At 53.4% G+C, this 13,092-nt stretch overlaps 1 protein-coding gene across 3 annotated transcripts in view; it reads right to left on the reverse strand.

The window, feature by feature from the left end:
• Window positions 1-13,092, reverse strand: part of abhd16a (abhydrolase domain containing 16A, phospholipase) — a 138,401-nt gene that overhangs the window by 51,664 nt on the left and 73,645 nt on the right. For 2 of the 3 annotated variants that reach the window (XM_072475751.1, XM_072475750.1), the window contains exons 7-11: window positions 12,731-12,856; window positions 6,451-6,565; window positions 2,405-2,506; window positions 1,385-1,448; window positions 1,023-1,072 (exon numbers count right to left, since the gene is read on the reverse strand). In XM_072475751.1, the coding sequence (XP_072331852.1) occupies window positions 1,023-1,072; window positions 1,385-1,448; window positions 2,405-2,506; window positions 6,451-6,565; window positions 12,731-12,856 (457 nt within the window). The remainder of the gene's footprint in view (window positions 1-1,022; window positions 1,073-1,384; window positions 1,449-2,404; window positions 2,507-6,450; window positions 6,566-12,730; window positions 12,857-13,092) is intronic. The other variant, XM_072475752.1, reaches the window with a different exon arrangement.

Here is a 13,092-nt window from a genome sequence, read left to right on the forward strand (position 1 = left end):
GGTGAGACAGTGGGTCAGACACTGTCGTTTCCCCCTCTGGGACTGGGTGGGACAGCGGGTCAGACACTGTCCTTTCCCCCTCTGGGACTGGGTGGGACAGTGGGTCAGACACTGTCCTTTCCCCCTCTGGGACTGGGTGGGACAGTGGGTCAGACACTGTCCTTTCCCCCTCTGGGACTGGGTGGGACAGTGGGTCAGACACTGTCCTTTCCCCCTCTGGGACTGGGTGGGACAGTGGGTCAGACACTGTCCTTTCCCCCTCTGGGACTGGGTGGTTCAAAGCCAGCTGCAAGTGAATATCATAGAACATAGAACAGTACAGCACAGTATAGGTGCATTCCACACACCCACCATTCTCTGTGTAAAGAACCTCTGACATCTCCCCTGTACCTTCCTCCAATCACCTTAAAATTATGTCCCCTCGTGACAGCCATTTCCACCCTGGGGGAAAGTCTCTGGCTATCCACTCTATCCATGCCTCTCATCACCTTGTACACCTCTATCAAGTCACCTCTCTGCCTTCTTCGCTCCAGTGAGAAAAGCCCTAGCTCCCTCAACCTTTCTTCATAAGACATGCCCCCCAGTCCAGGCAGCATTCTGGTAAATCTCCTCTGTACCCTCTCCAAAGCATCCACATCCTCCCTATAATGAGACGACCAGAACGGGACACAATATTCCAAGTGTGGTCTAACCAGGGTTTTATAAAGCTGCAGCAAAACCTCGCGGCTCTTAAACTCAATCCCCCTGTTAATGAAAGCCACCACACCATACGCCTTCTTGAGGTGGCAACCTTGAGGGAGCTTTGAAGAGTAGTGGGGTTTCACATGTCACAGGAACAGGGTTGCCTTTCGACCCCTCGAGCCTGTTGCCCCCATCACAGAGCTCCTGATTGGTGGTGCTGCAGCCTGAGTGCCTCAGTCGGAGCGCAGAGCGGTAAGGGCCTCAGGAGGGGCAAGTGTTTGAAGCTCCACAGCCAATGTAGCATTCCCTGTTCACCAACATGGGTCGGTCTATCCACTCACCGTACTTCCTGCAAAACCAGGGTGGTTCCATCCGAGAACTGAATATCCAGCTGCAAAAAAACCCCAAACAAAACTCAGGTAAAACTCATGGAATCTTAAACCACAGGCTGGAGGCCATTCGACCCACTGTGTTCGTACTAGCTCAGTGAGAGCGCCGGCCATTTCCTCCCACTCCCCCACCATATCCCCGCTTTAACGGCAATACATATTATTTACTGTTCAGTTACTCAGCCAAACTTTGTTGGAAAATCACGATTGAAACTGCTTCCAGGTCATCACCACTTCCCCGTTCTCCTCTGTCCCCCCCCCACCCCCCGATTTCATGCAGGATGCCTTGAGGATGTGTCGAAAATGTGCAGTACCTTCCAGTGGTGTGCTGACACAGCCAACCTCGTAGAAGCCAGCGTTGCCCTCACAACAGATCACCTGTTACGACAAGAAACACGTTAGTTTAGCGTGCGGCCTCCGACTCTTGACGTCCAGAGCTGCTCGTTGGGAGCCCGGTGGGGGCGGCCCCATCCAGAGCCTCGGTCAGTTGCTGCAGTGCGTCTGGCAGATGGAGCACACGGCTGACACTGTCCATCGGAGGGGGAGGGAGGGAATGTTTGTGGCAGGGACGCCAATCAAGCGGGGCTGCTCTGTCATGGATGGTGTCGAGCTTCTTGTGTTGTTGGAGCTGGACTCCATCACATTCCGTGGGCAGCCCGGGTTCGATTCCGCCCTCGGGTGACTGTGCGGAGTCTGCACCTTCCCCCCCCCCCCCCCCCCCCCCACACCCCCGTGTCTGCGTGGGTTTCCTCCGGGTGCTCCGGTTTCCTCCCAGACAGAAAGGTTAGATGGATCGGCCACGCTCAAGTCGTGTCCAAAGGTTTAGGGTGGGGGAGTGGGCCGAGGTCGGATGCTCATTCAGAGGGGCCGGTGCAGGCTCGATGGGCCGAATGGCCTCCTCTGCACTGTAGGGATTGTACGGATTCTGGACTTCCGGCCGTGGGAGACCTTCACGAGGTCTGGAGTGCGTGGGAAGTTGGCTTCAGCACGTGGCCCCTTAACGATTTCAGTTGCACTGTTGGGTTGGTGCAGTGATCTACAGGGGCTGTCCTGCACGCAGACCGCGTGGGGATTTACAGGTCGGCACAAGGCCGCGCGGCCTAGAGTGGGCATTGGTGACGGGTTGGAGCCGAGACTCCAGGCGCTGGTTATGCTCCCTGTGCCGGTTCCGGTTCCATCCCATGGGCATTCAGCTGGCCAGCTGACTCCACAGCGCAGCTACTCTGATTCCAGCTTTGACAAACGGGATTGGAGGCCGGCCAGACGAACAGGGGGCCCTACGTCCGCTCGGGCCCCGTCCCTCCCCGCCCCGGCCGCCACCCGCTGTGCCTCACCAGCTTCGCCCCGCGCTCGCTATCCGCTGACCTCCGGTCCACAAACACCGTGTCAATCTGGTTGCCGTCGCAGGCGATCAGCTTGGCTCGCTTCCCTTGGTACTGAGAGAGACAAGAAGGAGAAGAAGGAAATCAAAGGGGATACCACCTTTATCATTGACTCAGGCGGCACGGGGCGGGGGGGGGGGGGGGGGGGGGGGGGGGAGGAGATTCGGCCCATCCAGCTGCTGCTAGCTCTCCGGTAAAGTTAACCAATTTGCAGCACCCTCTGACCCTTGCACCCAATTTCCTGTGGAAAGGTCGTCCTGAATCTGTTTGCACTGCCCTGTCAGACAGTGCATTCCAGTCACACTGCCTCACCGCCTAAAAGAAACAAGTCTCATTTCTATTTTCTTTAATCTGTGCCCTCTGGCTCCCGATTCTTCCGGCAACGGGAGATAGTTTCAACGGGAACAGGAATTTCCTCCACCCCAGCTACCCTGACCAGGCCACCTCGAGACTTTGTATCAGATCGTCCCGGTCCTTCCCGACTCTAACCCCACCCCATGGCTTCTCCAGACTGCCCGTGTAACTGCAGTCCCTCTTCCCTGGGTTCATTCCAGTAAAAGGGTCCTTTCGCGCTCTCTCCGACGCCGTAGCCATTTGCCACCCTTCACGGCCGCGAGGGTGACTGTTAAAATGGCCCGGACGAGGCACTCAGCTCAAGGGGTCTTTCGGGATGGGCGATAGGTGCTGGGAACAGACAGCCTACACCGCGCGTATGGTTGAGAAAAAAGACAAGACACCCTGCAAATTAGCCCTGCGCGAGCTGGGTTCTGTCCTTGCCCCCAAGCTCTGGGCATCTCCCCACCAAAAGCCGTCACTCTGCGGTTCTGCTGTCACCATCTGCAGCCCTCCCAAACCCGCCTTCATCCCGAGGGCACCAAGGTGCTCTTTCTAATCCCACCTCCCTGCACCCAGTCCACAGCCCTGCAGCTTACAGCACTTACAATCCAGGTACTTTTTACAAGAGTTTAGGGTCTCTGCCTCCACCACCAACTGGGGCAGCGAATTCCTGGCTCCCACTGCCCGCTGCGTAGAAACGTTCTTCCTCACGTCCCCTCTACACCTTCTGCCTCTTATCCTGAATCCATGTCCCCGGGGTCCTAGAATTCTTCACCAGGGGAAACAACTTTATCCTGTCCTCTTCCCCTCATAATTTTGTACACCTCAATCAAGTCACCCCTTCTCGGTTCCAAGGAGGACAACCCCAACCTCTCCTCTTAGCGACAATTCTCCAGCCCCGGCAACATTTTAGCCAATCTCCTCTGCACTCTCTCCGGAGCAATAACGTCCCCCCCCCCCGTAAAGTGGCGACCGGAACTGCGCGCAATACTCCAGCTGTAGCCCCGCCAGTGTCTTATACAATTCCAACATTATATCCTTACTTTTATATTCTATACCTCTGCCAATGAAGGAGAGCATTCCATAGGCTCTCTGAACAGCATTGTCTGCTTAACCTGCGGCCTTTAGGGATCTGTGTGCCTGCACGCTGAGATTTCTCACTTCATCGACCCTTCTTGGTCAACGTAAGTTAGTGACCGAGAAATCCCACAGGGAGTTCAGGCTCTTTATCCAGGGGGAGCGGAGATGGTGGAACGCACCACCACCACCACCACGGGGGGGGGGGTTGAGGATTCCAGGGGGAGCAGAGAAGGTGGAACGCACCACCACCACCACGGGGGGGGTTGAGGATCCGAGGGAGGAGGTCCTCCGCCCCCCCCACCCAGCTTTCTCGGGCTCTGCACTCATTGGCAATCACTGCATCTCTCATTCCGCTATTGATGAAAGGGCCGTTGACCTGACCTTGCGGGACATTTCCCTTCCGCTCCCTTCGTAGCACTGACGCAGTCTAAAGTTATTGTTCTGGAAAGACTGCCGACAGCACTCACATTAGCGTCCACATTCGGAGCACGAGGCGGCCATTCAGCCCGCTCCCCCCCCTTCAACAGGATCATGGCTGAACTGGCTGTGACCTCAACTCCACTTTGCTGTCTGCGCACCCCTCCCCCACACACCCCAATGACCCTTGGACCCCCCCCCCCCCCCCCCCCCGCCCGCCCTCTCCCACGTCGATCAAAAATGCGTCCCACTCGGCCTTGAATATATTCAGTGACCCACAGCCTCCGGGGAAGAAACTCCCCCACACACCCAACCACCCTCATGTCCTTCATAAAAGGGAGACCCCTTATTTGTTAAACTGCCCCTCACCCCGCCCTCCATTTCTCGTCTCCCACAACATTCCACCGGTAAGCACCCTTGTCAAAGTCCCTTCAGGGTGTTAGACGTGTCGATCTGGTCGCCTCTCATTCACGGGAACTCCAGTGTGGATGTGGGCCCCACCTGTTTAAACCCCCCCCCCCCTCTTCCTAAGATAAGCAACCTCATCTCAGGAATGAGTCGTAGTGGTTCTCCGCTCTGTTGCTTCGTGTCGCTTTTCAAATAAAGAGACGAGCATAGTGCCTTTAACGCCGTGAAAACATCCCAAGGCGCGAGCGATACTGGTCTCCTTTTGATAAACGGGGCGTGATAAACAATGAGCCACTTTGGAAGAAACTAGGTGAGGAGACCAAAGGTTTGGATAAAGAGGCGGGTTTTAAAGCATTGTTACAGTGTGGGAGGGCATTTGGCCCATCGTGACGACACCAGCCCACCACACGAGCAATTGGCTTCATGCCACCTCATAAGGTATAGGAGCTGAATTAGGCCATTCGGCCCATCGAGTCTGCTCCTTTATGGCCTCCATGTTTCTCACCCCCGTTTCTCCCGCCTACTCCCCGTGACCCGGAACATTCTTCCTTTTCGGACGACAGTCTTAATTCCCTTTGGTAAGCCTCGATTGAACGTGTCCTCCACCACGCTCTCGGGCACAGCCTCGTGTTGAACGAGGAAAACGATGTGTCGAGGAGGAAACCCCAGAGCTCGGGGCCTCGGCAGCCGAGGGCAGGGCCACAAATGGCCGCGCCGCGCAGGTAGCCTTTAAAAATCGTGGATGGTCTCGGGGCCAGAATTAGAGGGACACAGATATCTCGGAGAGTTGTGGGGGTGGGAGGAGATCACAAGAGAGAGGGAGGGGTAAAGCGCGGGAAGGATTTGATTTTAAAAAACCAGATGACCGCATGTTTCCCAGCGACGCGCGTGATTCTCTGCGTCTGCCGCTGTCAATGCGAATTCCCAGTGAGGCTGCCCTGGCGGGAAACTTGCCGGGGGGTGGGGGGCATTCCCGATAGGACCGGAGAATCCCACCACCAGCGAACGCCCGGAGGTTTCCGGCGAGTTTACAATCTAGATGCTGTTCGGCCGGGAGCCACCTTCACTGTGTGCAGTGCCGTACGGTTAGTTTAGCTTCCTGGACCGTGGAGGGGAAATGGGCCCATTTCTACAGCACAGCCTCTGGACATCCCACAGCAGCTTTACAGCCAATTCAATACCTTTGAAGGGGAGTCAGTGCTTCAAGGTCAGGAAATCCGACAGCCAATCTGTGCACGGCAACCTCCGGCAAACAGGTCATTGAACAAAAAATGTGCATTGATGCTGGTTGAGGACGAGGCATCGGCCGGAGATTTCATGCAGAACTCCCTTTCCCATCTATTCGAAAGGTGACGTTGGATCTTTCATACCCATCCGCGAGAGCAGGTGAGGCCTCGGTTAACGTCTCTCTGAAAAGCTGTCAGCCCTACAACAGTGTGCCCCTGTCCCCCATTCTGTAGTTCTGAAGAAGTGCCTTCGGGACTCGAAACGTTCACCTTGTTTTCTCTCCCTACGGATGCTGGCAGGCCTGGTGAGGTTTCCCAGCTTTCTCCGCCTTTGTTGCTGAACAGGTGAGTGTCAGCCTGGATTGTGCGCTCAAGTCTCTGGGGTGGGAACGTGAACCCACCACCTTCTGACTCGCAAGGTAAGGAAGCGCCCACCCAGCCAGGTTGTCTGCATAACCGGTCCTGAAAAATAAGCACCGTCCACCCGACTCTTTACACTTCCCGGGCAGCATCCGGAGCGATCGACCTTACCTCCTCCATCAGACGCGCCTGTCCCTGCAGCAGCATGGGCATGATGGCTTTCTGTAGCAGAGACACCGAGCCAGGGTACAGCATCCGGCGACCAAAGGAGTTGGCCATCAAATAGCTGTAAAAACCAACAGGTAGTCTGTTAACGGGGATTTCACTGTTAACGGGAGTGGGAGGCAAGAAAAAAACTGCTCCTAGATGATATATAGAGCGCCAACCAATCTCACGGTTATTCGAATAGACAATACAAAGTGGTGAAAGTTTATCACAGATCACATATACGCAAGCACACAAACAATGGCCCAGTGGATAGATACCAGGTCGAGGGGAGGGTTTAATTTTTCTTTAAATTGCCAAGTGAAAAATAGGTCAATAACGAACAAAGAAATGTACAGCACAGGAACAGGCCCTTCGGCCCTCCAAGCCTGCGCCAAACATGCTGCCCGACTAAACTACAATCTTCTACACTTCCTGGGTCCGTATCCCTCTATTCCCATCCTATTCATATATTTGTCAAGATGCTCCTTAAACGTCACTATCGTCCCTGCTTCCACCACCTCCTCCGGCAGCGAGTTCCAGGCACCCACTACCCTCTGCGTAAAAAAACTTGCCTCGTACGTCTCCTCTAAACCTTGCCCCTCACACCTTAAACCTATGCCCCCTAGTAATTGACCCCTTTACCCTGGGGAAAAGCCTCTGACTATCCACTCTGTCTATGCCCCTCATAATTTTGTAGACCTCTATCAGGTCGCCCCTCAATCTCCGTCGTTCCAGTGAGAACAAACCGAGTTTATTCAACCGCTCCTCATAGCTAATGCCCTCCATACCAGGCAACATCCTGGTAAATCTCTTCTGCACCCTCTCTAAAGCCTCCACATCCTTCTGGTAGTGTGACGACCAGAATTGAACACTACACTCCAAGTGTGGCCTAACTAAGGTTCTATACAGCTGCAACATGACTTGCCAATTCTTATACTCAATGCCCCGGCCAATGAAGGCAAGCATGCCGTATGGTGCTCTTTTCCAGAATGCCAGATGGTGAAGGATAGAAATAGATTCAAACTTTGCAAGCTTCTGTCAGCATTTATTTGCAGAGACACACATTACAAGCGTGCGCCTCCTAAGCCGACCGTCAAGTTTTAGTCTGTTCACATTTTTAGGAGCACAAGCGAATCCCTAGTTAATGTCTACCACCTACATGTAATTCAACACAATTAACATATTATGGACAAAACATGAATCAGCCGCCCGATTTTCAACAGAAGGTTGAAATCAGGAGAAGTGTGGAACTCGCTGCCAAATTGCCTCACTATCGCACTCATCGCAGTGTGTTCCATGGAATCCCTGCAGTGCACAATGAGTCTACACCAACCCTCCAAACGAGCACGCGACGTACACCCGCTCCTCAGCCCTATCCCCGAACCCCACACAATGATCATGGCCAATCCACCCAGCCTGCATGTCTTTGGACTGTGGGAGGAAACCGGAGCACCCGGAGGAAACCCGCGCAGACACGGGGAGAACGTGCAGACTCCGCACAGACAGTCACTCAAGGCCGGAATTGAAGTCGAGTCCCCGGCGCCGTGAGGCAGCCATACCAACCACTGTGCTACCACTCATTACGGGGGGGGGGGTTGTTTTAGTCTGGTACCAGAGCTGACACTGTACAGATATCAGGAAAGATTAATTTTTTTAAAAAGGGACTTTATTCCAAAAGTGTAAAAATAACAACATATAAAATATACAATCTCAATCCACAGTGTGGACAGTTTTTCCCCTTTAATCCCCTCCCCTCTTTCTCCCCACCCCGCGACGAACAATTGCTCAAACAGCGTCATGAAGAACCCCCACCGCAACCCAATGCCCTCCCCTGAGTCCCTCAACTCGAACTTAATCTTCTCCAACCGGGGAAAGTCGTACAAGTCTCCCAGTCAAGCCGCCACCCCCGGCGGTGTACCGATCCCCAACAGGATCCTCCGGCGGGGCCTGGAGAGGCGAAGGCCACAACATCGGCCCCCTTTCCCTCCGGAAGCACCGGCACTTCCGATGCCCAAAGATCGCCACCATCGTGTCCGGCCCGACCTCCACCCCCACTATCCTGGATAACGTCAGCTCCGAATATCTCCAGCTTCTTTGAGCCCCAGAACATCGGCACGATTCCCCGGCCCTCACCCACAGTCTCGCCCCCATCGGCCACCCCCTGAAAGAACCCACTCACCCTCGCCTGAGTCAGATGCATTCTGTGCAACACCTTGAACTGAATCAAGCTCATCCTCCCGCAGGGGGAGGTTGGGTTCACCCCCCGCACCACCACAACCTCCAACCTATCCCTCCCCCCAACTCCTCCTCCCATTTGTTCTTGCTCCTCACCACTTACGCCCCACCCTGCTCCCCCAGCCACCTGTATATATCTCTGATCCTACCCCCCACCCTCCCAACTCATCCGGGAGCAGCGGTTGCTCCAACAGCGTGGACTCCAGCAACCTGGGAAACACCCGCCCCTCTTTCTGCGCAAACTCCCGAACCTTTGCCCCCCTTGCAGGGAGCAGCACAGTGCTTAGCACTGTGGCTTCACAATGCCAGGGTCCCAGGTTCGATTCCCAGCTTGGGTCACTGTCTGTGCGGAGTCTGCACATTCTCCCCGTGTCTGCGTGGGTTTCCTCCGGGTGCTCCGGTTTCCTCCCACAAGTCCCGAAAGACATGTTAGGTGAATTGGACATTCTGAATTCTCCCTCTGTGACCCGAACAGGCGCCGGAGTGTGGCGACTAGGGGATTTTCACAGTAACTTCATTGCGGTGTTAATGTACTTCTGACAATAATAATAAGCGAACACAAAGTGGGTGAGCAGGGCTGTGTGCGGGCAGCAGAGGTTTGGACAAAGATCTGTAGAGGGGCAGGTAGTATTGAGGAAGCAAGGGGGCTGCAGAAGGACTTGGACAGGCTAGGAGAGTGGGCAATGAAGTGGCAGATGGAATACAATGTGGAAAAGTGTGAGGTTATGCACTTTGGAAGGAGGAATCTCGGCATAGACTATTTTCTAAATAGGGAAATGTTCAGGAAAGCAGAAGCACAAAGGGTCTTGGGAGACCTTGTTCACGATTCTCTTAAGGTTAACGTGCAGGTTCAGTCAGCAGTTAAGAAGGTAAATGCAATGTTAGCATTCATGTCGAGAGGGCGAGAATACAAGACCAGGGATGTACTTCTGAGGCTGTAGAAGGCTCCGGTCAGACCCCATTTGGAGTATTGTCAGCAGTTTTGGGCCCCGTATCTGAGGAAGGATGTGCTGGCCTTGGAAAGGGTCCAGAGGAGGTTCACAAGAATGATCCCTGGAATCGGGGCGGCCCGGTAGCACAGTGGTTAGCACTGTTGCTTCACAGTGCCAGGGTCCCAGGTTCGATTTCCCGCTAGGTCACTGTCTGTGTGGAGTCTGCACGTTCTCCCCGTGTCTGCGTGGGTTTCCTCCGGGCGCTCCGGTTTCCTCCCACAAGTCCCAAAAGCCGTGCTGTTAGGTAATATGGACATTCTGAATTCTCCCTCTGTGTACCTGAACAGCCGCCGGAGTGTGGCGACTAGGGGATTTTCACAGTAACTTCATTGCAGTGTTAATGTAAGCCTACTTGTGACAATAAAGATTATTATTCAAGAATATTTATGATGAGCTTGTCATATGAGGAACGGTTGAGGACTCTGGGTCTGTACTCGTTGGGGTTTAGAAGGATGAGGGGAGATCTTCTTGAAACTTACAGGATACTGCGAGACCTGGCTAGAGTGGATGTAGAGAGGATGTTTCCACTTGTAGGAAAAACTAGAAGCAGAGGACACAATCTCAGACTAAAGGGACGATCCTTTAAAACAGAGATGAGGAGGAATTTTGATGGAATACAATGTTAACAAATGTGAGGTTATCCATTTTGGTAAGAATAACGGCAAAAGGGATTATTATTTGAATGATAAAATATTAAAACATGCTGCTGTGCAGAGAGACCTGGGTGTGCTCGTGCATGAGTCGCAGAAAGTTGGTTTTCAGGTGCAACAGGTGATTAAGAAGGCAAATGGAATTTTGTCCTTCATTGCTAGAGGGATGGAGTTTAAGACTAGGGAGGTTATGCTGCAATTGTATAAGGTGTTAGTGAGGCCACACCTGGAGTATTGTGTTCAGTTTTGGTCTCCTTACTTGAGAAAGGACGTACTGGCGCTGGAGGGTGTGCAGAGGAGATTCACTAGGTTAATCCCAGAGCTGAAGGGGTTGGATTACGAGGAGAGGTTGAGTAGACTGGGACTGTACTCGTTGGAAATTAGAAGGATGAGGGGGGATCTTATAGAAACATATAAGATTATGAAGGGAATCGATAGGATAGATGCGGGCAGGTTGTTTCCACTGGCGGGTGAAAGCACAACTAGGGGGCATAGCCTCAAAATAAGGGGAAGTAGATTTAGGACTGAGTTTAGGAGGAACTTCTTCACCCAAAGGGTTGTGAATCTATGGAATTCCTTGCCCAGTGAAGCAGTAGAGGCTCCTTCATTAAATGTTTTTAAGATCAAGATAGATAGTTTTTTGAAGAATAAAGGGATTAAGGGTTATGGTGTTCGGGCCGGAGAGTGGAGCTGAGTCCACAAAAGATCAGCCATGATCTCATTGAATGGTGGAGCAGGCTCGAGGGGCCAGATGGCCGACTCCTGCTCCTAGTTCTTATGTTCTAATTTCTTCAGCCAGAGGGTGGTGAATCTGTGGAACTCTTTGCCGCAGAAGGCTGTGGAGGCCAAATCACCGAGTGTCTTTAAGACAGAGATAGAGAGGTTCTTGATTAATAAGGGGATCGGGGGTTATGGGGAGATGGCAGGAGAATGGGGATGAGAAACATATCAGCCATGATTGAATGGCGGAGCAGATTCGATGGGCCGAGTGGCCGAATTCTGCTCCTATGTCTGATGGTCTTATGGGAACGCTCATGTTTACCGAGGGTTTTAGGAGGTGGGGGTGAATTTTGGAATGGCTGAATCTGAGGGCTACCAGAGGCAAACGGGGGAGACTAGGGGGGCATCACCGTCAGGCCCAATCCAGCATCCCGCTGGTGGCATCTTTTGGCCCCGCCCATGTCTACATGGTTTTGCCCGCCTGTCCACGAGGGCGACGGGAGGGGGCGGGGTCGGATTCGGAACGAGCGGAAGATCCCATCGTGCGGGAAGGGCCGGAAAATCTAGCCTGGTTAACTCTATTTTCTCTCTCCTCTTTTGCCAGCATTCCTGTTTCAGATTTCCGGCATCCCTGGTATTTTGCTTTTTATTATCCGTTGGGTTTTGGTCGGAAGGGCCGAGGGTGAAGCTCGACGTACCCGCAGTGGCGCAAGACCCAGCATCATTTCGGACAAAGCTGAGGTATCACCGCGGGTGGACGAATCCAGGGCGGGAGCGAGAGGAAGCACGTGTGGAATGGAAAGAAAACCGCACTGACCAGCTGGACGCTGACGTGCTGCTGAAAGAGCTGACGGAATGCTGAAAAGGGAGACATGCCGCCAAAACTTGGCGGCTTGACTCGTCAGGAACAAATGCCAGGACACCAAATTTCAAACCACCGCAATTCATAGCCGCAACAAATGCAAAATGCTGCGGATGCCGGAAGTCTGAAATAAAAACAGAAAAGGCTGGATCAGGCCAGCAGGTCCGGCAGTGACTGTGGAGGAGAGAAACAGGGCTAGCGTTTCGAGTCCACACGGTTCTTCTTCAGAGCTGAAGAGGGATAGAAATGCAATGGCTCAGATAGTTGTAGGGGGGTTGGGGAAGGTTTAAAACTTTATCTTTTATTAGTGTCACAAGTAGGCTTACATTAACACTGCAATGAAGTCGCTGTGAAAATCACCTCGTCGCCACATTCCGGCGCCTGTTCGGGTCACAGAGGGAGAATTCAGAATGTCCAATTCGCCTAACAAGCACGTCTTTCGGGACTTGTGGGAGGAAACCGGAGCACCCGGAGGAAACCCACGCAGACACAGGGAGAACGTGCAGACTCCGCACAGACAGTGACCCAAGCCGGGAATCGAACATGGGACCCTGGCGCTGTGAAGCAACAGTGCTAACCACAATGCTACCGTGCCGTGAAGCTACCAATCAGAATACACTTGCCGCCCACTCAGCACTCTCTTCCCATGCAGCAGAAATTGTTGTTCCCTTTACTATTGTTGCAAATTGTCCTGATGAGTGCAACATGCAAAGCTTCGTCGGTATGTCTCTGTTTTCAGCAATGTCAAGTTTGAAGGGCCGATCGCTGCGCGGAGACGGTCGTACCTGACAATGTGGCAAGGGAATCTGAGAATTTGTCCGACAAAGCTGTCCGTCGTCCCCCTGTACTTCAGCTCTGGCTTCAGGAGAGGAACCCCAGTCTTGGACACCTTCGTCAATCGACGGTCCTTCCTGGAACACGAAGAAAGGGAGAGGTCAGCCGATGTCAAACGACAGGTGGCTCGGAGCAGCAGGAGGAGACAACTCAGTCTCTCAGGACCAGGTCGATCTGCATCCCATCTCCAAACCTGTCACAAATCTACCGTTTTCATGTTTTCAGTTGAGGCACAGCCCCCGCAGCTATTGACAGGAGAGTGTCATAGATGTTTGCAGCATGGAAACAGGCCCTTCGGCCCAGCTTGTCCGTG

Source organism: Scyliorhinus torazame, chromosome 14 (genome assembly GCF_047496885.1).
Source record: "Scyliorhinus torazame isolate Kashiwa2021f chromosome 14, sScyTor2.1, whole genome shotgun sequence".
Classification (NCBI taxonomy): Eukaryota; Metazoa; Chordata; class Chondrichthyes; order Carcharhiniformes; family Scyliorhinidae; genus Scyliorhinus; species Scyliorhinus torazame.